This window comes from Prenolepis imparis, unplaced genomic scaffold (assembly GCF_030444845.1).
Source record: "Prenolepis imparis isolate NDT839.2.m4 unplaced genomic scaffold, iyPreImpa1.0 SCAF_12, whole genome shotgun sequence".
NCBI classification, from domain to species: domain Eukaryota; kingdom Metazoa; phylum Arthropoda; class Insecta; order Hymenoptera; family Formicidae; genus Prenolepis; species Prenolepis imparis.
The window spans coordinates 7,349,572-7,377,320 of record NW_028141170.1 but is presented as its reverse complement, the minus strand read 5'-3'; the positions used below and the strand labels follow the sequence as shown (position 1 = coordinate 7,377,320).

The following is a 27,749-nucleotide window of genomic DNA, read 5'->3' as shown; positions in this document are numbered from 1 at the left end:
ACATTCTTTGTGTAACAAAGATATTCTTCCTAATTATTTCTTTGTGCAACATTACTAAAGGCAAATACAATCTTTACGATGATACAATGTATGAAAATGACAAGATTTACACAAAAATAATAGAAGATATATTTATACAGATTATTATATTAAATATAATACATATAATTAATTTGTAGGAAGAAAATATTTATGTACAACGATGTAGACAATAGATTGACAGTCCCTCAGGCATCACGTTTATGTGTACTTCACGACGATGGATACTAAAAAGAAATAAAAAAGAAGATTGAAAATCCCTCGTCATACTATAAACACGTTGACGATGATTACATAATGAAATTGCATCTTGCTATGCTATTAAAAAACAAGAAATGTGATAAAAAGAAGCGAGCAGAGACAGAAAATGTTGATATATGTGCGCAGAATAAATTGCAAATTACGCATGAACATTGCGTAGCACAATAAGAACACTTTAACGATTTTTAAATGCACGATTTTTAATTGTATTATTATTATTATAGCCTCTGAACAAAAGCCTTATTATGGAGTTATGGGAAAATGTGAAAAGTCATGTACCTTACAGTGAATGATCGAGGCTCAAAACATCGTGCTCGCTATCTGAGAACCAGGTAAAGCACCATGATGTCCAAAACTGGAAACGACACGCGCTATTCTAACTAGAGAGTATTAACCCCAAAGATTGACTGAATGAAATTAACGTTATTTAATATTCACATTTCAAAGTTTTAAAATTGTCATCACTTTGGTTTGAAAGTGAGCAGAAAGTTTCATACATTTATATACTGTGCCAAAAATTTGTGAAAAATTAGAAATGTACAGAATTGGATAGGATAGAATAGAATAAAATCATGTATGAAATAAATTTGATGCAAGTATGATGCATCAAACCCAGACCAGCACCATGTCCAAAATTGGAGCATAAGACATCTTTAAGAAATCCTTAAAATATCTTTAAGAAGTCTTATGATATGATATCCAAAAGACATCTTAAAAATATCTTAAAGATATCTTACGTGCCTATTTTTGATATGGTGCTATCTGGGAATTTATTTCAAATGCAAATATCTAGCTTATTGAATTTCAAATTTGTAAAATAAGTATCGAACTCTCAATTATTCATGCTCTTATTTTACGTCATTCCTTTACATACTTTACGCGTACAAATCGTTATACATTCACAAAACGTTTCGACTCACAAAACTGAACCGTCAATTAATTTTAATTTCCGATTATTTATACAGCATGTTATGTCCTTGCGTAACAGACTTTACAAAATGAGAAGAAACCAAGCAAAAACGCGTATGCAAATTGTGAGACGCAAGAAAGTTACGAAATTGCTAAAAAAAAAAAAATATTTGAAATACGTAGTTATGTGAGATATTACTTTAACAAAAACTATTCATACTCCACGTATTATCGTGCTGTTGTTAAGTTAATACTATTCCCTACCAACAATGAAAAGCACGATCGTCACAGTGATGCTGATAATGATGATCCTCGATTTCACATTCTGTAGCCACGCTTTTCGTTGTGCTTTCCTCGCTGCTTCCCTAAACTCGTTACCGGCCATATTCAGACGATCGCTCGCCTCTTGTAAATCCTCCAGCCTCTCGCCGCGATCCATTACTTTGTGAACATTATCCCGCATTATGTCTGTCACCTCCTGGATTTGCAGCTTGACGCTTTAAATGAAATAGATATTTATCAATTGCTTGCAGTAATAATTTCACATGTTACACTTAAACATATATATGTCGATGCAAAATAATTTAAAATTAAGCATTACATTTTAAAAAAATTAAACATACTGTAATCACCAGTAGAGGATACTTATGATAATAAATATAGTTTAACCAGATAATGATTGTCAGAAAGAAAAATTATTTTTTTCTAATTTAAAGCATTTTATACATTCTATTTAAGAGTATTTTAATTAGATAATATGATATACACTTTTCGAATTTATTTGAATCCTTAAAGATAAAAAGTATATTATTATTGCTCACCTATCCATTTTATTGTCAACTTTTTCGTCCCCATTTGACGTGCTCGGTCGACTGTAATTATATCACTCATATCAGTACATATCTGAATTAATTGAAATAATTTCTGGAAAAATGTGGCAAGAGTCGAATTTATCAGATGAAACATTTCAACAAACAAATTTATAATAAAATTAATAACTTATATTAAAATTTAAAACAGAAATAAAAATAGTACTTTAAAATAAATATATAATAATCATTATTTGTCCAACAAACATTTGTATTAATTTTTGTATAGTTTTTTTTTTTTTTTTTCAAAAAAAAACTGGCTTTTGCAACACTTACAGAAATTTTGTTAATTAATCACAAGTAATTATAAATTAAATTTTCTATCTTACGTAAATAACATTTCCTCGTCGTAATCACTATCATGCTCCAATAGCGTCTCCTGCGAAACAAGAAATATAAGTATGTATGTCAAATTTCCCGCCAAGTATGCCGACATTTTAGGATATTGCATGTTCTTCGTGCATGCTGATACAGTGATGAAGGGTACTCACTTTCTCATCTTTATCCGCAGTTTTGATGTCCTCTTTAGATAAGCTGCGTTTACCGGACGACAACATGTCGTCAGGAAAATTGATCCACGCGTTATACGCGGACTCCAAATAATTGATTCGCACAATTAAATGATTTCTTTCACCGTTCGAAATTTAACCATCCACGAACACTCAGCCATTTTGACAGAAACCATCCTGTTTTACCGGCTTTAGAACAGTTTGAATGCACAGACTATATGGATCAATATACTATAGCAAAGAATGAGTATCTCGTGAAGCAATGTGACACATACAATAAGGAATAAAATTACATGTATCTTTAGAGAAATAAACTTACGCGGACTAAATAACTGATTTGCACATTTAAATGATCTTTTATCGTTAAGAATTTAACTGTTCGAATATTTTAACAAATATCATCTTGTTTTACCGGTTTCAAGACGGTTACATTCAGTACTCAGGCTGTAGATCAATATAGCAGAGGGCAGTATCTCGTGGATTAATTTACACATGTAAAAAACAAAATTTATTCTTTGGTAATACTCAAATACATTTTATGTTAAATAAAACTAATAATTTTAATACATTTGATTTAAAAAATTATTTTATTTTATGTAATATGAAATTAGTTGTAATAACTAATTTTTAAAACATGATATAATGACAGCAGAGTATGTGATACATTATTTAAGGTTTAACACAGGACTTAGATTAAGTATTAAGAAAACAATTGTATTATTTTGTTGCTTTTATTTTGACGTAAACATTTATATTTAATTACAGAGAAATACATAGTATATAGCGCGAACAATAAAAAATTATTTGATTGTCATATAGACGCGCAAGGGTTCGCAAAAAACATTACAGTACAACGAACAAATATTTTATAAATCTTTTATACGATTAAGATTTTGAATTAATTAAAACAACTGCAATAAAGAGAAAAGTGTAATAATGTATAGTTTTCATAAAAATTATTGTAAATTTTTATTACTCTATGAGATATAAATAATTATAAGGATTCGATATTTGTTGAAATTGTTTTATAAATTATATTATTATTTAAATTATGTTTTTTTTTAAATTAGAAGATAGCGATATTTGTATATATTCACACACGTCGTCAAGTTACAAAAATGTAATGAATTCCCCATGCACATACTAGAAAATTTTCTTAATAGAAATATTTTTATAGAGTAAAAATCGCATCTCACGTAAATATTAGATCACGATAAAGATAGAGAGTATAAGTATATATATTTATACATAATTTTATAAAAAATAGACGAGCTTTGGCGGGGATATCTTTGTTGCTGAGGTATGCCTATAGTTTTAGTTTCGTAAGGTGACGAATGATACGTGCTTCGATATTATTGATTTACATTGATCTGTTATTCTCATGGCTCTTTTCAAAAGAGATTGATATATTTTGCACACACACACACACACACACACACACACACACACACAAACACACTGTTTTAAATTTCACTTGAAATTGAAAACCGACCTTCGTTTTTATATCAACACACGTATTTGCTTCCAACCGAATTTTCCTCTCTTAATATATACGATATAATACTGTACTGTATAGAGAGACAATTTTCCATTCGCATGAATAATCCAATTCTCAAAAATTATCGCGTGAATCCATATAAATGGAAATTCGTATAAAATTGCACAAAGCAAATCTCGTATATTGTATTGGAAAAAAAATTTTTTTAATTTTACAAAATTAACTTAATAAATGAAAACTTTAATAAACTTCATTAAGTGAAAAAAAGAATATAAAAACATATTTTAAAACTGAAGAAAAAACATAGATTTAAGATAAATGTAAAAAGAATATTTAATTTAAAGATTTTTGATTGATTGATTCGTTCACATTAGCTAAAGCAATATGAAATTACAATATTACATTTTTGCATGATTCTTAAAACGCATTATCCATGCAAAGCGATAATTATCCGCTCGTTTAGGCTCTCATATAAATAATATATAAATAATGCATATTTAATCGACACGCACTGATCTTAGGACCATAGTAATCCACGAAAAGAAGTACGACAGACAAAACATCTAAACTTGAAGCCGAAGCCACGCACTTCTCGTTTTAATACTCGCATATCGGTCTGTAACTACTTCCATATATGTTAAAAAAAAACGAAAGAAGGCTCTCTTGATAAGAGTAGCCAAGTGAACCGATATGTGTAGCACCGTTTTACAGCATTTTTCGATACGCGTCGCATTATCGCGACGCGATTGTAAATACATTATGCTTATCTCAAAATAATATTTGCGCAAATATTATAATCGCGATGTCTACAAACGTATGTATGTATATGTACGTATATACGTGTATAATTATAGGTATATGTGCTCGTCGGAGACGTCTCGGTCTCCAATTCCATTTTTTTATACGACTTTAGGCCGCGTCTACTTGAACGCATTGTTTTCCGTCAACAAGCGTGGCGAATGATATAATAAATTACGCATTGGAACACGCGTTCACATCTCAATAAGAGGAAGATAAGAAGCGAATCGATAGGTCGATATCGCTCTGATAAAGCGCAAAACGTCCCAAATCCGCAAATTTTTACATCTATGTAGAGAAATTCGATAGATAAATTTTACACAATATTTAGTACAGTCAAAAAATAATTTTTTGCGTACTTTCTGTATTAGAATAGTAAGCTAAATTAATTTGCACGTTAAGTGTACGAAGATACAATATATAGAAGTTTATAAATTAAACTGGAAATTTGCAAGCGTTAGGAATACAGTCTTATAAGTGATTCTTTAAGAAGAAAGTCTTAAATATACTTGTTTATAGAACCGATTAATTCGGGATTTTAACGATGATAGAGACTTGCCTCTCATTTGGTTACAACAGATAATTCTTAGGAATTATATCGAGTAATATTAGATGATTATATAGATGAAGATAAAACACAAAGAAAAATAGAATATACATGTTTTACATGAATTGACAAAAATGCATTTATATTTGCTCATATATTCAAGTCAAGATTTTAAAATAATTTAATTCTTTTATCACTCAGAAAATATCATGAAATTTAATTTTTGCAAATAATCGTGTAATTTTCTAAATAAAACTCGAATAAGTCGAGTAAATATATATTAAAAAGTAAGATCAATTCTTTTCCTTTATTTTCAAATATGAGTGAAAAAATATTGTGCATATGAAATTATGAAAACATTAAAAGGAACAATTTACAAGCGCATATTTTTTTCGAATAATCTGTATCTGCAAATGTGACATTATTTTTATTTTGCTAATAGAAGATTATGACGATTAATGCTAACTGCAATGTTAGTGCGCAATGATTAAATACAGACAGCATTTTAGATTTGTTGGAGTGTGTTACAGCTTTAATTAACCTAATTCCGATTAGTTATTCCTATCTAGGAATACAACCGTATCATAGCTGTAAATATACGAATGTATGTTTAGGCAGAGAATGAAAATTTAGGTAATGCAGTAAGTTAAAAAATAATGCAGCAGAAATGTCAGACCTGACCTTTAACACTGTTCCATCTATAAACATTACTTTATTCTATATGAGACGTGTGTGTGTGTCGTTATATAATAAGATAGATTACATTTTATAAAGTGAAAGACGACCAGCGTCGCAATCGGACGAAACCTGCGTCCAGCGTAATAAAATGATATACGTGACTTAGAACAATTATTAAATATCGATCATATAATGTTACCATCAACAATAAAGTGAGTTTTCACTTTATTCTTTCATCCCTTAAGATTTATTTTAATGATCAATTATGGTAGACATTGTTTTGCGAATATCTAACGAACATCTGTTTTTTTTTTCTTTTATAAAATGTATATAATACTTTAATTTATTTGTAATTATAGTTGGAATATAATTCTGCCATAATGTTTACTTTATTTCGAATTAATATTGAGGCATTTATGTACAAATAATAATAAATATTTTCGAGTTAATATAGTTTGTTGATATTTAGAGAGTTAAATATTTATGGATCAAGTTATCTAGTGCAAAATAGTGTAGGACAAAAAATAGTTATGCAAATATCATTTATTATTATTTAAATTTTAATTTCTCACTTGCTTAGTCCCCAAATTTTTAGTTCCGCAATCTATAATAATATTCAATGAACGATATAGAATACGTATAAATATCTTCAAAAAATTATGTGAGAACGTCGTGGTCATTGTTATGTGATTGCGATGCATTCAATTGCCAAATATTCGCCAAATGGAAGTTTTGATGTGTGTACAACACAATTTGATGAATTTTCACGCTGATTAATTCTTTAATTCAATATATTCCATACTACGTGCACACATCATAATTACCTTCTACAATTATTTTGCATCTCTTCACAGAACGAGACGCGTTCGCCATAACAAAATTAAATTATAATCAATTCCACTAGTTTAAAAATTTACGCTATACTATCTGAATAAATTAAAAATCAATTAGTCTTTTTTACGGAACAACGCTCAATTTTGTGAAGCATCATTTTTTTTATATAATCTCACCAGATTCATTGTATAAGTAAAAAAAATTTGTTTTGGGATATCGAGGAATATTTGGTCAGCGATCGCGTCGTTCAAAGACTTTATTCACAAAACGCAATTATCGGAGCGCCGCATTTGCATGGGATCGAACGCACATGCGACTCTCATTAGGCTCTAATAAATAATCAAATCACTGCATTGCAGAGTGACGGCGCGTCAGTATTTTTTTTTTTACCTGCGCCGTCATTCATCGTCTCGCGCCCGAACGAAACAGATCCTGTCTAAGATTGTTAATCTTACATTAGATTCTAACTTCTGGCTCGCGCGCACAAATTCATATACACACATACATGTTGTAGGTCTTACTATACTGTAATCACGATAACGTATATTGGAGCTCGGTATTCACTTCGTGCTCAATCCGCTCTCACTGTTACTCTCGAACTTTATATGAGCACGTACGAGAGGAGAAAACGAGACGGCGAAGGTTGAGAGCCCTCTTAATCCTTTAATCAGGTACATCCACCTGTGTCCTTTTTCTTGTCGAGGCACGTTCCCAAGGGATACATTGCTTGGGCGTTTTACAAGGCTTAGTATATATATATATATATATATATATATATATATATATATATTTTTTTTAATTCGTAATTTATTAAATCCATCATGAAGGCTCATCTATTGCAAAGAATAATATAAGAAAGAATAAGGATAGCGAAAAAAAAAAATCTTATTGGCTTTATTTTGTACTCTTTTAGTTTTATTAGAATCTCATCATCGTATTAAGAAAATAAATATATATATAAATAATATAATTAAACTTATAATAAGAAAAAAATTTATTTATTAAAAAATATAAATCTTTTTGTAAGCTGTCAGAAGTTAAGTAAAATTTTACTCTGAAATTTTATCACAAAATTGATATTCTTTGATATACATATATAATTATAGAAAACTGCTTTGATATTATTAGTCTTAATCTTTTTCGCATTACGTTTAAGAAAAAGCAAGAATGTACAATTTGTTTGCCCGTATTTTTTCGCCGTACGTTAATTCCGATTCATAAAAAATTAAAGTGAAGTTAATGGTACACAGAGAAAAGTTTCGCGTGTGTTTTAAATCAGTGCGAATTGCTGCTCTGGCGCTCTGTGCACGATAAGGATACATTGGATAATGTCAGAGGTCTGTTACGGGAACGCGCTGCAAGAACAAAGATCCGAACAGGAACGGCGAACATAGAATACATAGGTCGTAACAACGGCTCCTTACCGGGACACATAATCAGTGCGCAAATCGTAAAATCGTTATACGACCTCCTGACTGAAAAAGTCTTGTCCGAGGTTGGAGTGACATAAAGCTCATAATATCCGCCTGGATAAAAAATAATGAAAATGTCATGCAACACCCTCGCGCAGAGAATCGCCGTGTTTACCTTCTCGATCTCGATTACCTCTCGTTCGTGTTTCCACCCGTGGAACAATCCTCGATTGTAAAAGGGAAAAATCCCCTTTCGACATTTCTGCTTTCCCTCCCTTATATCCCGTCGCAATATTTCACAGCACGTGCAAGTTCTCGCAGCTCTTGCTCTTGCTGTCGTTCAAGCATATCTTGTTGAGAATTTCCCTAGCGAGATTCAGGTTCAGGACGGTCTTACTATTGTGCAGCTTCGACAATAGTTTACCCTTGCTGCCTTGACGCCGAAGTTTCTTTTCGCGGGACTCTCTTAGGCGGATTTGCTTCAGAACGCCGACCAGAAGCTCGTCCACATTGTGCTTGAGCCCGCTAGATGTTTCAATAAACTTGCACTCGCGCGACGTAGCCAACTGCTTCCCGTCTTTAACAAATTGCAGTAATTAATTGAAATTGTGCGTAAAATACCGATAAAGTCGGCTAAAAGTTTGATTATATTCGATTTTAAATTACATATGCAAAATATGAAGAGTGACTAAATCTAATAATAATGAGAGATTAATAACGATCATTTTTAATTAGAAATAATTTTAAGTACTCTTTCTGTGCGTATAATTCATATAAATATAAATAAATTATTTACCGTGAACTAAATTTTCCATTATAAAAATTATATAACTATATACATGCAGGCAAATAAAGTAAAGAGACAAGTATACATGGAAAAAGAGCAAAAACATCGTTTGCAAATACTATTTCGTTTTATTGGCAGTATTTTTTTTTACCATTTGCCGAAATTGTCCGACTTCTGGCGAGGTCGGACTTGTTGCCGACGACGATGACTGTATGTTCCTGAGTGTAATGTTCTTGCCACAGATAATTCAGTATCTCTTCAGCCACTTGAAAGCTCGTACGTGAAACGATTGAATAAACCACGATGCAGGCATGTGGCTCGTATGTCGACAAAGAGTTTTCGACCTAAAGGGTTTTCACAAAATTTTTGTATTTTAACTGACATTAATCGCATAAAATGAGATTGAGTGACATTAAACGCTTAAATATCATGCGGATATGAAATATTTGCTTTTATAAAATTATGAATAATACATATTTTTTATATGATGCTATTTCTCTTTTATTTCTTATGTCATATATGATGCTATTTCTCTTTTATTTCTTATGTCATAAAGAAGAGAATTTTTTAAATCAAATTATCTATTAAACATCATGATAAATTAAAATATTAGTTAAATAATTAGTCCATAATATAAAATAATATTCGAAATATACATATATTTGCATATTTGATATATTGAAAGAGAAGAATAGCATTAAGAGTTTGTTTGACAATGTATTCATCTTCAGTAGATATATGCAAAAGAAAATAAGAAGTTGAAAAAAATGCATGACAGAAGATTTTAAAGTTTGACTGAGTTAAAGCTTTGACCGAATAAAACTCCATAATCGAGAAATAATGTGACAAGTTACAGCATATTGTAGACGAGAAAATAAACTAGACGTCAAGAAAATGATTATTTTTAAAATTTAAATAAATTACTTTTTTATTTTAATAATTTAATAATAATTTTAATCACGACTGTTACAGCAATGATGATCAATTTCATCTATTAAATAATATTATAAAGCAATCTAAAGCTTTCGAATGTTTCAATTATGATTTATATTCGTATAAAAGCACGTTTTTTTTAAATACATTTTGGCTATTAAAAACTATCTCTTTGAATGTTCTTTCCAATATTGCTGCGTTTATACTATCTGTATCACGTTATTCTTTACAAAACAACGAGTTGCACAAATAATTTAACAAACTTTGCAACTACAATATTAAAGTTACAATCCTCGTCGATTTACGGCTTGGTACATGAAATTCGCATTAATGCACGCTGAGCGGACTTAGATAGGTAGGTAGTTCAACAAATCCCGAGAATGGTTCAGATTAAGGAAGTCGATTTAACATGGATGTCGAAGTACTATTCAAAAGGGATTTTGTTCAGAACTCAATTATATGAAAGCAAACTTTTAGAGAAAGTTAATTCCGTTTGCTACAACTTAATACAAATTATTGCTGCGCATTTATATTTAGTTTCAAGAAATTATATCCGCTAATATGCCATTGTAACGTTAATGTAGAACAAGGTAATCATCAAAAATACATTAGCAATTATTTTCTCTAAAAAAGTTTTAACTTTATGTTAAAGCCACTTTACATTTACATTTACAAAGGAAAGAATGATTCTTTATAATATCAATTATGCATTCTTTGCAACTTTTTTGCAATTTCTTCTCTATGTGTTTCTCTGAGTATTCCAATTCAAAACTGGCATATATTTTAAATTATTACTCTCTTAATTTTATTCTTTGATCTTTTATTGATCACTTTTAACGAGTTTGCCTTTATCTAGTTTCATAGCAATTATGTAGAATAAACCGTCGTCGCGATAACGTAAGAAATAATTAAGACATTCTACAGCGGACAAGATAAAAAACAATTTTCACGAACATAATTATTGCAGTAGCTCTGATTTGCACACCGACAAAGTGCACATGATATATATCAAAACAAAAAATATTATTTACTTAAACCAAATTTGATTAAATTAGAGAAATAATTTTGAAATATATTATGTTATAAAAATATAAAAAAAAATAAATATATAAACAAAATATGTGAGATAACAAATTTAAAACCTTTAAAATAAAGATTAGCTTATTAGATGAGTAATTTAGTAATATGTATATTAATATATTACTTTACACCTATGTAGTGTAGTACACATAAGATGATAATAGGAGAAGATGAAAAAAGGGCAGAGGAAGAGAAAAAGGATGGAAATATATATTAATTGATAAGAATAATATATTTTATACACACACTCTTTCTCTCTCTTTCTCTCTCCCTCTCTTTCTCTCTCTTTCTCTTTCTCTCTCTTTTGTCTCTCTCTATTAATATTATATTCTTCAATTATAAAATAGTAATTATGAATTGCGCCGCGTTAATATAAATTGCAGAGAAATCTGTCTGTGTCACAAGAATTGTGAAATACTCGGGCGCAGCAAAATTAATCATTTGACGAGAAGAATCTATTGAGCGACGTTCTCACAACCATTTGCATGATAAAACCTCTAAATGTCACCACGAGCCCTTTATTTATAAGCGAATTTATGCATTCCCGATAATACTGCACATTATATTGATTCAATGGAAAGATTCTGTGTTACAGGAAATGCGTATAGAACACTTTAAGCTATTAAAACCGAAGCTAGTTTAATATACTGGTAATCAATGTTTATCTACGCTCACACGTTATGAGATTGTAATACTATGCAAAATTTGCTAAGTTATGTAGAATTGCTAGATTTATGTAATAGTATACAGAGACAAAGCGTCGCAAGCATCTTAGATTTTTATATAAAAATTCATTAATTAAAAGTATGTGAATAATAAATTATAATATAAATATATATATATATATATATATATATATATATATTGATATAGAATAATACTATAATATTATACGCATAATGCAATAGTTAATAAGCCTATTGTTTATATAAATTTTAAAAATAATTTAATACTTACGCTCATTTCTACATGCGGATGATCAATAAAGATCATTTCCGATTCCTCACCATCTAACAAAATGGAAACGGTTTTCTCGCCAAACTCGTCATCTGCAACATAAAGGCGAAAGTCTATGCTAAATGTTGTTGAAAATTGTTGAACTTGTGATTCACGCCATATAAGAAAAATGTATTAAACATAAAAATTTTCATTCAATCGCATAATCTTTCTATATAATCTATAATATTTATTTAAGAGTACATTATCATAAATATTTATTTAAGAGTATATTATTATTTATTATACACAAATATATATTTGTTCATTTTGTAATCCAAATACTTGTGAGTTAATAGTAAGCTAATTTGATACTGCTAATTAGATAGCTTTACAAGTCAATAATTGTAATTAACATGAAATTTAAATACTTTTCTTATGTATATTCAATGCAAGTTATTTAATGAATTTTAAATTATTTAATGTATACACGTGTGTCTTATATAATTATTAATAATAATAAACCGATATATTAATTTCTAATAAATAATTAAAATTTAATGTGATTTGATATTGTAATTCAATATGTATAAATATGCATTTTGCATCAAATAAGTTTTATAACTGCTTCTCGAAAAATCTATTTTATAAAGCTAATAGACACATTCAAAGATCTATTACTATTTCTCATTGCAATTTCTCGTTTCTCATGCAATTGACATTCATGATAATCTTAATCTACGATACATTATTTCGTCACAGAAAAAATGTTCTGTAAGTTTACCAAAAAAATTTGTCGCTCGTAGAGGATGAATCATTGAGTTGAACTTTATTTCGTGTATTACTCATAATGATGGCAAATGCCACCATTTAATAAACCTAAAAAAAATTATACTAAACAAATACAAGCTATGATTTTAATATCAATCTTAATTCAGAAAGAATTAAAGTTGCTATTTGTTAAATTTTGTCTACTTTTCCATTTTGTCGTAAGAAGTAATTTTGAACTCTTCCTTGAGATAAAACTTTGCCGTATAAAATAGTTACCTAGTCAAAAATATTCAAATAACTTACATCATAGAAGACCTAATGACTGATTCAAGTTTGAACAAGCAACCAAAAGTTTCAAGGCGGAATGTTAAACTAGTTTGATATAACTAATGTACTACGCAAACTGTATAATTTGTCGCGTACGAGTTTGAACACCATTAACGATCTCTAATTACAATAACTTATATTACATTTACAAATGGATATGTTCATTACTTCCGATCGCGGAAATATAAATACGGAATCAATACAGGTACATTGGATATTTCGAGACGTTCGTATGTCAAATAATTTAAAGTCTCTCTACTTTTAATTATTAAACACAATATATTTATCATAGAAAGTATGTATGTTCTTTTATATATATATATATATATAATCACATATAAATAATTGCTAAATATTGAAATGTCCATTATAAAAAATGCAGGCCGTGATTAATTTTCATTCGATATGTGTTTCTTCTTCATTTTTTAAAAATATTTTTTTTGTCTGAGAAAAATGAATCTTTCACTGATTGTGCTCTCTGTTTTTCCTTATCTTTTTATATCTCCAGATAGTATTATCTGGTATTTACTTGTAATAAACTATATGGAGTATTTCGAGTACAGAATAGAGGAATAAACACGTGAGGAAAAATGTAAGTTATATTTGAGCTTATACAGAAGAGATTGTAGATTTACTTTATATATGAAATGGCGAATGCAGAAAATAAGTATGTAATAAATATATATTCTGCTAAGTTAGCGAATTATAGGAAAAAATATATTACTTAATATTTCTCTCTTGTTTGATTATAATTTTAATAACAGACTTCTTCTTCTAATATATAGTGTGGAGAAAATATTTTTTTTTCGGAAAAAATGTTCTCAGATGAATTAAAAAGATATTAATCTTTCTTTTAATATAGCAAATATATATAATATATATAATTAAAATATATAATTTAATATTGTAGAATAAATTATAAAGAAAATGACTTTAATGTTTGCTAAGATTTCTCATCAAACACAAATCCAATAGAAACAGAATTCTTGTAGACCACTTTATCTACATCAAGTAGAAAAGAGAAATCTTGCAAATTAATTAAACATAAAAACATTACATTAAAACATTACATTAAATTCAAGACAGCAGTATAATGAGAAATTATAAATCTATAAAAGATTGTTTAAATTAAATTTAGAGCCTTTTTCACTCTAACCAAATAAACGCGTATAAATATATTAATATGAAGTCATTTATAGACAGTTTGACAATGACTTGTAATGTGAAGCTCTTTAATAATCGGGACTGACATAATAGAAAGTTGCATATGCGAAAGGGATGCATCCGCATGAACTCTCGATACTGCGCACCGCGCGTTCTTACACGTGACATTCACGCACGTGTATGGAATGAATACCCGAAGCGCACAATATTGCGCCTGTGTGCGAAAGCTCGATTCATATACTAGAAATTATTGCAGCGCGAGTACTGCAACATGCTGTGACCGGAATTGCGTGAGGATGCAGAATTGGCCTCTTCATACAGCGCTTGCCGAGTTTCAAAGCCGCGCGATCCAGCAGCGTGGATGCAAAACGAGTAAAGTGAATTTTTTTCTTTCTTCAGCTTCCGCGTTATTATTAACTACCTTCGCTTTTCAGAGAAGTGGGCGTATAGCGTGTCTACGCCGCGCGCGAGCCGAGAGATTGGTTACGCCATATGTCTTTAAGCGCGTTAGTTTTAATTAAAAGTTAATTAATTAAATCAGAGAAAGGTTAATTAAATGGCAAAAGTCCCATTTGATCGATTTTATTATCGCGCGCAATAAGACTGCGCTTTAACAAAGTATGAAAATACGAATCGACGATGGATATCGAGAGGAAATCTATCAAATGACATTATTATCAGGAAAAAGGGGATTTTTCAATAAATCAAATTTTCTAGGTATATACTTTTTTAGAAATGTATAGAGATAGAGTATTCCAAATGTCTTACTTTGTTTCTTTTTTTTTCAAGAAATTATAAAAGATTAAAAATAAAGAAAGAGAGAGAATTTAAAAAACTTTGATGAACAATTATCTCTACTGAAAAGAGAAAGGAAAAAATTCTTGAAATTATTAATACGTAATCATACTTCCAGAGACACATTATATATTGAACTACGTCAAGTGTCGTGATGCAAAATCCTATATCAAAGGTGCAGGATAATCAATCTTTTTAATGGAAAATCTCGAGTTCCCACGTGTCTTGTTGAAGGGTGTCAGAGTATTGTTCTACGTGCGAGGGTGCACAGACTTACCTAGACTGGCATCGTACGTGTTTATGTATTCGCTCGTCATGAATTGCGAGACCAGAGCCGTCTTTCCCACACCGGAATCTCCCAGCAAGATCACTCTATATTTGGAAATACTTTCCTCAATGTCGCTACCGCTGCTAGCGTCTTGTCCGCTACAACAAGAGCCGTCAAATGGTGATCTCTCCCCCGACACATTGCTGTTTCTGAAAGCAGAAGCAAAAATATATTGAGAACCGCGATGATCATAATAAAATATTTGGAGTATTATATACAGACAAGTGTTATTAATACAAAATTACAATAACGAAGAAAGTTACTTTCTTAATTAATATTATTTATTCGTTTGTAAAAAAAAATTAATTTATTCGTATTCTTATAAATCGCATTTCACAATGATATTAATTTCTTGTCACGGAGAGCTCTTTTTATCTATGAAACGATCATTTAAAAAATATGGAGAATGTAGCCTTCCTTATGACAAATCTTCATATCTCTACGTTTTACTTATCATATTATTTAAATCCATGCAGAATTATTTTCCTCTTGCTTTCATCTGTATCATATCGAGAATATGCAAAATACATTCTCCTTTTTCCCTGCCTTCTCTGACCTCCATTTACGTCTTATGGAAATTCGTCGGTGGGAAGCTTTTGCAAATATACAATCTAATCATATATGTATTCTTCAGAACGCACATATAGACATACCACACAAATAATAATTAAAATTAATTAAAATATAATTTTTTATTTATTAGAAGATAGTTAATCGTCGCAATATTTTCTTTGATCTTCTCAGAATAATATATACGTTGTGTATCCTAAATATGTTTATTAAAAATATATACAATTAATGCAAATTGTAGTTATTATAATAAATTGTATCTATCTTTTTGAGACTTCTCTCTCGATAAATATTACAGTTTTGAATTGCAAAGTAAGAACAGTTTCTTCCTCGGAAGTTTTAGCAGAGCCATCGTTTATAATTTCCTTCATATTAATCTTCCAAAAGTTAAATACTTTAACAAAGTCATCATGTAATCCTTTACATTAATTTTCCAAGAATCTTTTAAGTACTTTGGAATCCCGCAACAATTATATTCCGTTACTTGGTAATATTGTGTACGTTTGGCCGAGCATCGATTTGATCGCATAACAAATACTGTTGCAATAAGCTACCAATGTCTATATACATTTATGTACAGAGGTTGTAACGTTATTATTCGAACAATATCACAACTTCGAGCAAGCCTTCGGCTTTGGCATCGACTGTAATAATTATCGCGTTTTAGCCGTCCGCCAGTATACAATATCAATCCGATGGATTTCGGCGTCCCCTAATGGTCGAACAGGCTGTGAGTCAGATTAACTTTGATAAGTTTGCAGATTACAAATGTCAACCGTAATATTAGCGTAGGTCTGTGATATATAGTTATTCTTAAATCAGATCAAAATTTTAACACGAAAATTTAATGATGCACATCGATCAATGCAACATTATTTATAAATGCGTATTAATCATGCAAAGTATTTTAAAGAATTACACAACATTATTAATTGTTATTTTACGTAAGAAACTAAAAAAGAGGGAAAGAGGTAGAAAAGTATGGTTTGGCTTATCGTTAAATCGCTTGCTCGTTAAAGTTACGGCATGTGTGTATACTCGAAAGTATACACGACAGCCATCGTTATGTTTAAAATCAGACAATAGTACAGAAATAAAACGGAGCTGATGTTATATCAGAGTTTCCACACAGGATTATTCCCGACGATGTGCTTGTCTGCAGTAAAAATACAGAAATAAGTAAAGACGTTTGTTATCAATAGAAAGAATCTTGTCAATAGGGTCTTAAATGGTTCGTTAAATCGTTCGTTTGTTTAAAATCCCTTAATAACATACGCAACGAACATTTATCATTCTGTGGCAGAAAATATAAAGAGATAGAAAATATAAAAAGATTTCTTTGTAATATTTAAAATGTTTTAAATTTAATATAAATTTACACAAAATATAGGTATAAAATAAAATATATATCGGATACAAAATATATTTAAGTAATTACACAAAAAGATTTCAGTATTTCCTAATATTTGCTTATTTAATTTATTTAATGCTCGATGTATGTAACTAAATTACATCTTGTTGCAGTATATAAATATTTACTGTACAGTAGCGCATACTTTTACAATTACATATTCGATTTGCGGATGAAACAATGTTGCAAACAATGTGATTAATTTGATTATTAAAATTATTTTGCCAACAACAATAAAATGTTAACTTTTTTTAAAGAAAACACATGATAAAGTATAAATATTTAGAATTTAATCAATACACATGATAAGAACGTGCAAATATTTTCTAAGAATTTATTGTTCAAAGCGAAAGGTACACAATTTTCAGTTGTGTAAGGTCAAGACTACAAATCTCGATGAATTTACACTATATTTCCGAGAACATTTTCCGCCCATGGCAATATCCAATTACGCGATTTACGCACAGACAGATCGAAAGATATACACATTTCTTCAGAAGCTAACAAGGCAAACTCCTATGTCCTTTATCTTCATCACCGAGCAAATGAATATGATGTAATATCTCAAAGTTGCTCGCTTTACGTGATTTTCTTTAATGTTTTTCCCCGAAAGATCAAATAACGTGTTATTTTCAAAAAAAGTAGCAAGAATTTTTATAAAGTAATATAGATGTAATGAAAAATTAATATTAAAAAGTTGAAATCAAAATAATATCAATTTCTGTTGAGCATGAAAATAATTTTGAAATTGTCTCTCTTTTACTTTATTATTCTTTATTTTTTATATTTTAGCATTATTAATTTCTTTTGATAAAATAAAACTTTTTGTAAATAAATAAATTTGTAGAAAAATATTGTATAAAAATAAGTCATACAATTTATTTGAAATAGTAATAATTTATTTTACTTTTATAAGGAATAGTGTTAACAGAAAACTCAACAAAGCATAAAAGCAATAATTTTCCTAATGACTTCACGTCAATGTATCTTTCAGCATTCCTCGTAACATTTCTTTCTTCAAAAACTCTCGAGGCAACAGTAAATTATCCACGCGAACATAATATAATTTATCGCAAATTAATGTTAAATTATTAATGTTAAAATACCGTAATTAGAATAAAACTTTGTGTCACACAATGAATTTAAAATAGTTTAATATTCTATCGAATTTCTATATAAGAATTTCTATCGTAAAGAATCTATTTGGATTAAAAGAAAGAATGTGGAATCGCGTCACTTGAAAGAATTAAAGAAAATTTCGCAGATTCGAAAACGATATACAATTATATTTCAATAATTCATAAATTCATGTTAAATCAAAATCCAATATTGCTTCGAAAGCGATGTTTTTCCTAGCGATTTAACATCAATGCATGCGCATCGTGATATCATCAAAGGTCATGATCGAACTGCAAAAAATCTTCGAAATATCTAAATGGCGTGAAAGGTAATGGCGCGAAACTGCTCGGCAAAATCCTTGATCGAACCTCGCAAATAACGCGTCGACCCGATCGTCTACCACAGCTGTGATAATTTAATTTTTCCTACAATTAAATTTTAAGATCACCAGGTACGTTAAATATCCTTGAGTCTCTCGTCAGAAATGCGATAAGTGAATGGCAAGAAAGGCTGAATTTGTGTCTTGGAAATATGCTTTGTTACTCTGCTGCTTTAATTATCAAATATATTATGTATAAGAAAAAACGCGTCATAAAAAATTAACGTTAATATCGTGATAATATTTAATTAATTATTTTATTAGTTATCTTATTTAATAGATAGAATAATACGAAATATTTTTCTCGAACGCGATTATAAAGAAACAATAGCGCGTATAAATGATAATATGAGTTACACGACTGCACGAATGAATATCTATTATTAAATCCATTGCATCCAGAAGTAACGATTTCATCATGCATCGTAAAATAAAATCTCTCGTGAATTTTTCACTATGTATTTCATTTCGTTGAATTCGTTTCGCCATACATGTGTAACATGGTTACAATGACGATTGTCTCTTCGACTCCGATGCCAAACAAAAGAATTTACTTTTTTGTTAGTAAAGTTACTAAATAAAAATGTCAGATTTATTGAATAGCGTTAAAAGTAGAAACAATTCCTGAAAATTCTCTCTACCGATCGGCTCTGAAATTCAATTAAAAGTAACCATTACGCCACTGAACAAACCTCGTCCATAAAATAGATTAATATGAATTTTTTACTTATCCTGAGATTTACTATCGAGATTTCCACTTGACATACGCACAATTCTATTTATATTAAAATAATATTCGCGTACTACAATGGATAATAAAAATCTCAGAACTCCAAAAGAATTTAATTAAGCTCCATTAAGCTTCCTATTAACGATTTTTGCAAGCAAATTTTAAAGAGTTCAGTATAAGCACTAAATTTTGTTGATTGTAAAATAAGCGATTCTTGCAAATTTACACTGATATAATAATTCATGGCGCGTGTACAACTCTAAAGAAATTATTCGAGCAGCAATTTATAATTGATGGCAAAATCTGATACTGTAACTAAAGGGATACACGATATAGTTAAATTCCCCCCCGTATTTCCTTGCTAAGCTCGCTGATCCGTAACCGTGTACGATCCAAAAAGGCTATTACTATAGAACCCCCTGGGCTGGATGGCTCATACGATCGCCAATGTCCGTAAGCCGAAAAGGTCGCGCGGTTGATCTATGGTTCGTGAAAGTTACGAGATCTATGTTCCGCGTCAAAAAGCAAACGTGAGTTGAGCTTTTACAAATGATTTGTGCCGAAAGTGTTGCGAAAAATAAAAACTGTGTAATTTATCTGCGAGATAGTAAAATATAACAGAAAAAAATCTTTCAGAATATCGAACAGTAGATTTTTTTATATCGAATGATTTTTCAGCTCTTCCAACTATAACGAAAAATGCGTGACTTAATTAATAATAAATTTAAAAAATTCAATTTCCATGAATACTTGTCATAATCAAGTACATATGTATCACATATTGAACAGGAATAATGGATATTTGCGAGAAAGTACATAATGTATGTGACATGCAAATACTAAAAAATATTATTTTACAATTTCATTTTCCCGTTAATTTTATTTTTCCGGTTAAAAAGTAGCGTACCTTTGAGAATTTCCACCATAAAGCGAAAATGTTTACCACGCTCGGATTACAAATTGATTGCGCGTGTCGGATTAACTTTTTTTTGATACATTATCCTTAATACGAAATAACATGAAGAATTGTTGCTTTGTGTAATGTTATCAATTTTCACTCATACTGCTACTTAAAGTAGAAAAATATGTATATGTATAATGACGAAGAAAAATCATCTTAAAAAAAAGAAAAATTATATATCATTAGTGCCAAGTAATTAATAATGTTACGAAAAGAGTCTTCGCCGTTCCTTCAAAGCAACCCCATTATCGAAAGTTGATCTCGCTTCCAAGAAACGAGTATGGCTTTCGGAGACTGCCGGAAGTGGCAGATTAATTATGGCTCCAATTAAAACGACGTTGCTCGCCCTAGACATACAACACTGACCCATAGCTCATTTTCTGGTCGGGTATAAACGCATATTTCAGCCAAGAACAATTCGCAGTAGTTATGCTTGGCACGCGTGAAAATATATACCTATACGTGTATATGTGTACTTAGGTATGTCGAAAAAGGGAGAGGAAAAAAGAAAGAAAAACAGAGCGAAAAAGAGAGAGAGAGAGAGAGATGGCGAAGAAAAGGAGAAAACAAATGCAAATATTTACCTCGTCTATTTGGAGAGACGTGGAAACGCATCGGCACAAGAATGGAAAATCTGTGCAATATATTATAAGTTTGAAGATAAAACAATCGTTATTCAAAAAATTTCTTCCATTTTATCGTTGCTTGGTTACAGAAAAATCCTATTTGCGATGACAGATTATATTTATACGAGTACATATGTATATGCATAATCTTATATCTTCTATTCTAAAGGATTAAATTTTCCAGAAGACATTCGGTGACAAATCAATTGTTGAATATTAAGGTTTAAAAATTTCAGATTCGATTTTTCAGCTTTAATTATTCAAAGAAAAAAGAATCATCTGACAGCTTAAATTATGCTAAAGAAGGCTTCTCTGGAGATAAATCTTTAATATCATGCAATTTTTTTTATCAAAAAGCAATATGTAAATATGCAAAATGTAAATTGCAAAGATATTTGTATAAAGAATATATAAATTATAAATAAATTATTCTGCTTTTATATTAAGAAATATATTTAAGATATGGTTTTAAAAGAATTTATTATCATGAAATTGAGATCGAATTATAATTTCACATTAAATCATGATTTCCTTTTTATTCAACAAATAGGGGGAAAAGCTTGTTAAACATTGTAAAATATAAAAGCATATATCGTGACATCCGTATAAAAGAGAGGATTGATCGTTGAGTCCAATACGAAAGAGAAATTAATGATAAATGATTGGACAGTGGAACAATTTTTTTTTCATGGAAGCAACTACAATAAAAATGCCTTTTAACGCATTTTGAGTTAAAAATATTTTTTTTTAGCTTACATCTCACCCGTACAATGAAAAAGCCGGTTGGTATAATAAAACTGAGCTTACAACGAGCACCGGCAAAGTCGTGACTATTTTGAGAGAGACGCGCTAACGAGATGTTACTCGTTTCGTAGCGAAGCTGGTGATGGTTGCATACCAGAGAATACAAGACGAAGTAGACGTGACCATTACACATGTAATGTTTTGCGCATTTAAAAAGATACAGAAATAAAATTGTCAAGTTTTTCTCATTAAAAATATTATTTTTAGACACTTATTAAGGGTAATATTGCAAAGGCTGTTAATATTATCCAGATTAATATTAATTTTACCGTTTAATCTCAGATTACTGTAAAACCTTGGTGATCGCGATTATAATGGTAAATTCCTCGGATAACTGACTCGGATATCTCGCCGTTAATGATCTTGCAACATTAATTCTGTACAACACAAATAAATTCGCAACCTTCAGTACCAAGGTAGCGTATTTTGCTACGGCGAAGTAAGCCGAGCAGTTTATCTTACAGTTAGTGTCACCTGCAAATTCTGCCGAGAGAAAATTTACTCAGTTAGACGCTCGCACGTCGAAATAATGAGTAATTATTATATTTCACAACGCGTTGGCCAACCGCAGCCGAAATTCGTACGTCTGCGTCGTAACGCTATTTTGGACGAAATCCACGACAACGTCAAATTCTCTAAGTTAGAAGTTCTAGTCTTAGAATTCTAATCTCTGAATCATCGATGACGATCTCGCTGCGCAAGATTCTTCGAGGGAATTGGCGAAAAACACTGTGAGTCATCCTTTCTCGGGAAAGAAGAATCATCAGATCGATGATTACAGAGTCTTAAATGGACGATGATTGAAGTTTTGGGAAACCGTCTTACAATCAGAGAGCTCACCAATATTTTTATAATTTACTAAAAACTGAGAATAATATAAGACCGTATATTATAAAATGCGACGAATATTATTTAGTCAAATTTTTCCAGGCGAGAAAATGCAAATGCAACTATTGATTCACCAGTAACATTTCTTACCCAGCGCCAAGAAAACTGCGAACACACCGTATGAATAATTCCTCAGTTTGAGAAATGAAATGCACATTTTTCGCACAAAGTGCACATACTAAAAAAAGAAAAATAAATTACCTTCAAAAGTGCTATTCTCTTTACAAGAATAGATTAGAAATTATTCTATTTCTGTTCATCAAACCAAGCTTATCACAAAATCGAAAAAAAAAAAGTTTGCAAAACGTGAATTTTAATATCATCTCTCTCTCTTTTTATTTATTAAATAAAACTTTCTATTAGAAACTTTTTGTTAAAAAAGTTATTTTTACCTTGAAGCCATATATAACTTTCCGGAAAATTGCCCGTTGCTTTATACGACATCTACTTGCCATTAAATTTTTAACCCATCACTAGCGTGCGAAGAGAATATCTCAGGCACTCATATTAGATCCGCAAACTCTTCAGGGAGCAGTTTAATTCTCGCGGATTTGCCGTAATAATGGCCATTTACCGCGTTGCTTTCCATTCTGTCGACCGACGCCGTAACTTTTCGCTATTATTCAATGCAAAAGCGTGCTTATCCGCGAGCTTTCGTCTCTCGAAAAGCGTAACAACGCCACAGCATGTGCGCTTGTTTACCGAAGTGATTTTCGCAGCACGCGTATGCACCTCATATACACAATATATATTTATATTTATAGCATGTGACTATACATTTTGAAAGCTTTCTTTATTACAAAAAAAATAAATAAATAAATATTTTAGTCCTATTATTAAAATTTAGCCCAATTATCAAATCTGTTATTAGAGAAATTAATACGTCAAATAAAAAATCACAATTAACAACAGTTGTAAAATTTATTTCTCTCACAATTATCTCACAATATTACGATCAAAATGTAATTTCCTGAGATTACAAGTTATGTACTTTATTTAGAAGCTCTGGTAAGAAAAATACGTAGTCCATTTGCTTAATATTCTACTTTGAAATTGACCCTAATTTCACTGAGATTCCCTACAGGTTTTATATAAAAGTCCAAGCAATTTCTCTTGTGAGATTTCTATTACGGGACAAGCGTAACTTTTCCATGATTTTCATTTATTTCTTGGTACGTTTTGCACGAAATAATCAAATGTCCTCCCCGTGATATTTCTATGATACGGCTGCTAGCAGCAGGACAGGATTGTATTGACGATTTTGCGAGGGAGCAAAGCAAATCTTATGTCGTACAAAAATAAACTGCGCTTTGTTGGCTTCAAATTGTAATATTAAAAGAATCGAATTTAGAAATCCGAAGCTTCTGATATTTCTTTTAACGCTTCTTTTAACGACACTCTTGCATAAATAAAACATTGTTGTTATGATATTGTCTGTTTTTTTTTCTTTTTTTCCCCCCTTTTTTTGTCATTGTGTGAAACATCATCCGTGACATCATGACACGCTATCTCTCCTCGTAAAAATTATAAGCATCATGCTATTTATAAACTTTGCAGAAAAGTACGTAAATCCATTTATCTAATAAAATATTTTACACAAAATATAATTTCAATAATATTTATATATTCCATATAAATATACATGTACATATATATAGAAATTTTCTATTACGAGTTCCTATGTACAAATTATAAAATTTATTAAATTTATCAGGCATTATATAAAATTTATTTTTACCGAAAGTCCACTTGTAATATTTGCCCGGCAAACCTTTCATTTATTCATTTTATTCGACAGTTTCGTAAATATGAAGATTGGATTAGAGTAGAGAACCCTGTGTCGAGAAAGAAGCAAAGAGATGCATATTTTAGATGATGCTCGAATAAATATAGATTAGTAGAAATATTCTAGTGTAAAAAATAAATAAGAGAACAAAAATGAAGTTGCGGTACATTAGTGAATTACAATACGAAAAGATTACAGATCGTTCAAAAATGAAACAATTATCTCGTATTTTTCTAATAAGAATTAAGAATTATTAGTAATTCTCTTTTGTTTACACTAGAGCATTTAGACTAATCTATGTTTATTCGAATATCTCGTAAAATATATAATTCTTTATTTATTAGTTTAATTAGATATTAAATAGAAATTATTATAAAATATATTTTTAAAAATTCGTTTTTTTTTTATTATGCTTTCTTATCGTATACTATCGCTTTAGACGAATTTCATCTCGCTATATTATTAACGATCATTCGTCGCACGTCATCAAAACGCACAAGAGCATTGACTCAGAATTGCATCCACATTGCACGTTGTCACTGGCCGGGATTCCACGAATATTCTACATCGTAATTTTTCACGTTTCCCCTGCTTGTTTATCTCTTGCCACGTGATCATAGACTTTCCCTCTCCGCCATCACTGCTACCAGTTTAGAATAACCCGAAGCTCCGACATCCTTACATTCGTGAGTTTAATCTTGGATAGTTCGCATCATTGTTGTATTGTCCTCGCGAGCCCCACCGAAAGCTCCGTAAGCTTTATCATGGAAGTTGCCAAAGGTAGGCTTACGATAAATTGGATTTTACATTTCAAAAAATTCTATTGAAATTATTACAGCTGCACTGTCTACTTTAAATTTTATCTGACTCGCAATTATGCTTTTAATTAAAAATATCTCTCTGGCGCTTTGCACTTTGCCTTCAAATAGCTTAACTTTCAATAGACTGAAATAAATGATGCTCAAGTCGGACAAGTTTTCTGTTCAATACGATACGCAATTTCAGGTTCGCATACGAAGATGAGAAATATCGCAATATTTAGTCCTTACGATAGAACTTTCAGATGTATATTATAATATAATATTATATATTTTATGATTTGTAGATATATACTATACTATATAGTATTATCTATTCTATTTTTGTTCAATTTGGCAAGTCCTCTTGTTGCGTAGACTCTATTGCATTATTATTATTATAATAATAACTATTCATATAATTTATCATTTAATTATGATTATTTCTAATGTACCTATAATGTCTATTGATTTATTTGTAATTCTCTAATTTAGTGTGCTTATTTATTTTATTTTATATCACTTCTCACGCGATTTTTATTATTTTGAATTCACGGCAGGTTATACCTTTTCCAATTTTCATATAATATCAACTGATCGTTCAATTGAAATCAATTAACGGTGTTAATATACCTATATCGCAAGCTACTTAAAATATAATGTACAACAAATAAAACCCTCAATCGATCTTCCATGCGAGTCATTTGAGAATCTTCAAAGTATTATATAGTCACAATCCGAATATAGGCAAATTATGCGATATTCTTTCAGTGAACGATTCGAACAGCAGCCTCGTCGAGCAATCAATGAATGTAACGTCAGCAACAAAATCCGTCTCGACGGCGAAATCCGTACAGAGCGTTCAGGCGAAGTCAATCGTAGAGTCATCGACCTCAGTTAAATCCGTCTCTTCGTCATCCACCAGATCACACCAATCGGTAGAGTACGAGGAATCGGTCGAGTATAGCGATTAGTGTGATTAGAATAATGTAAATCCTCTCAATAAAAAAGACATATCACGCGGGGAAAAGCTAAAAAACGCGACCAAAATCAGCTCGATTTGATTCATCGTGCGTTTGAGAATTCATCCTCGGACGTTACTCGATTCGATCACGCTATTCCTTCTTCGAGAAAATAATATTTGCGTCAGAAATGATAAATATCACTCGTAAGCTTCGAAGGAAAAAATTAACGACGGAATTCCGTGACCTCCTTTTCAATCTCGAGGATCCACGATAGATGATCGAGCGGAAACGAGAGAGTCAAATTGACAGGTCAAGGCGTTTACTCGTCAGGATTGTGCACCGAAATAACGAGATCGTCGCATGCACAGTCTGGCTATGCGACGAGAAGAAATACCACGAGTCAGAGGAGACGGATGGAGAGGAAGAAATTGAAAATGTGCCCGCGAAGGAACGCTCGGAAGCCTCTGGCCATCATCCAATCTATGTGATTCGCCGCCAAATAGTAACTCAACTTCCTTTTTTCTTTCGAGTTTTTTGTTTTCCTAATCGACGCTTCGCTGTCGATCCCTCGAGTAGATCGCTTGACATGTATGGCTACTCATTTACATTTGTATAATGAATTCTAAGACACTATGTTGAAGCGTTCGTTCATTGATCCTCTCTCTCCCTTTAATTATATAGTTTATAATTAATCCTCTGGTTACAATAGCGTCGTGTAAACTAAAATTATTATCGTTCGACAGGATCGTTCATTTCCTAATTTATCAAGTGCATAGATTCATAAAAAAGTCATTAACATATAATTAATATAAATTGATGTAAATATGGATATATCTCATTTTTGTATATATTTTGGAGATCTACGTATATTTAATAAATGGAGATTTAAAATTAAAAAAAAATTATTATTGTAATTCTTAAATTTTTAAGCTAATATAAAACTAGTATGTATACCAAGATGTATATGACGAGGCAATTCTAGTCGTGATTTATGATATGTGCAATAAAGCTCTGTGATATTAACCAACATAAAGTTAATGCTGAAAAGATTTGGAAAGAAGGTACTCCTGAGTAGCTTTTACTACTAAAATGAATCGCAACTTTTTCATCTCGTTTTATTCTATTCTCCCTCTTTCTCCCTACTTCTCATTTTCCGTGCTTTCTCACAATATTATATACCAAAGCGAACTGACACGTGCGACTGTGGCCCGATAGGAAGAACTCTGCTGACGAAAGGA

The 27,749-nt window shown here is 30.6% G+C and overlaps 2 protein-coding genes and 1 long non-coding RNA gene across 8 annotated transcripts in view; 1 reads left to right on the top strand and 2 right to left on the bottom strand.

The window, feature by feature from the left end:
* Positions 1 to 105: 105 nt before the first annotated feature.
* LOC145943889 (vesicle-associated membrane protein 3) lies at positions 106 to 2,777 on the bottom strand. 3 transcript variants are annotated; one of them, XM_083051790.1, is made up of 6 exons: positions 2,570 to 2,777; positions 2,408 to 2,457; positions 2,031 to 2,081; positions 1,474 to 1,706; positions 580 to 655; positions 106 to 266 (listed from the first exon to the last, which is right to left on the bottom strand). In XM_083051790.1, the coding sequence occupies exons 1-5, from the start codon at positions 2,633 to 2,635 to the stop codon at positions 618 to 620; spliced, it is 438 nt and encodes a 145-aa protein (XP_082907916.1). In that variant the 5' UTR covers positions 2,636 to 2,777; the 3' UTR covers positions 106 to 266; positions 580 to 617. The 3 variants fall into 3 exon arrangements, with proteins under 3 accessions (XP_082907916.1, XP_082907917.1, XP_082907918.1); XM_083051791.1 differs by lacking the exon at positions 580 to 655 and having other exon boundaries at positions 2,570 to 2,776; XM_083051792.1 differs by lacking the exons at positions 106 to 266; positions 580 to 655 and adding an exon at positions 664 to 1,361.
* A 1,238-nt stretch (positions 2,778 to 4,015) lies between these two features.
* The window catches only part of LOC145943767 (uncharacterized), a 41,834-nt gene continuing 18,100 nt past the window's right edge, over positions 4,016 to 27,749 (bottom strand). For 3 of the 4 annotated variants that reach the window (XM_083051574.1, XM_083051575.1, XM_083051576.1), the window contains exons 5-8: positions 15,425 to 15,624; positions 12,112 to 12,224; positions 9,293 to 9,485; positions 4,016 to 8,931 (exon numbers count right to left, since the gene is read on the bottom strand). In XM_083051574.1, the coding sequence (XP_082907700.1) occupies positions 8,651 to 8,931; positions 9,293 to 9,485; positions 12,112 to 12,224; positions 15,425 to 15,624 (787 nt within the window). In that variant the 3' untranslated portion in view covers positions 4,016 to 8,650. The remainder of the gene's footprint in view (positions 8,932 to 9,292; positions 9,486 to 12,111; positions 12,225 to 15,424; positions 15,625 to 27,749) is intronic. The other variant, XM_083051577.1, reaches the window with a different exon arrangement.
* Positions 25,371 to 27,144, top strand: LOC145943822 (uncharacterized). The gene is made up of 2 exons (XR_014426581.1): positions 25,371 to 25,529; positions 26,318 to 27,144. It is a non-coding gene; the product is annotated as an uncharacterized LOC145943822 (long non-coding RNA).

What these genes read in the sequence shown, in the direction of transcription:
- LOC145943889 (XM_083051790.1), bottom strand. Translation starts at nt 2,635, where the DNA reads ATGTTGTCGTCCGGTAAACGCAGCTTATCTAAAGAGGACATCAAAACT. An exon ending in CTGCGGATAAAGATGAGAAA is followed by an intron (nt 2,458 to 2,569) that starts GTGAGTACCCTT and finishes CTTGTTTCGCAG; the next exon opens with GAGACGCTATTGGAGCATGA. An exon ending in GTTGACAATAAAATGGATAG is followed by an intron (nt 1,707 to 2,030) that starts GTGAGCAATAAT and finishes TTTCATTTAAAG; the next exon opens with CGTCAAGCTGCAAATCCAGG.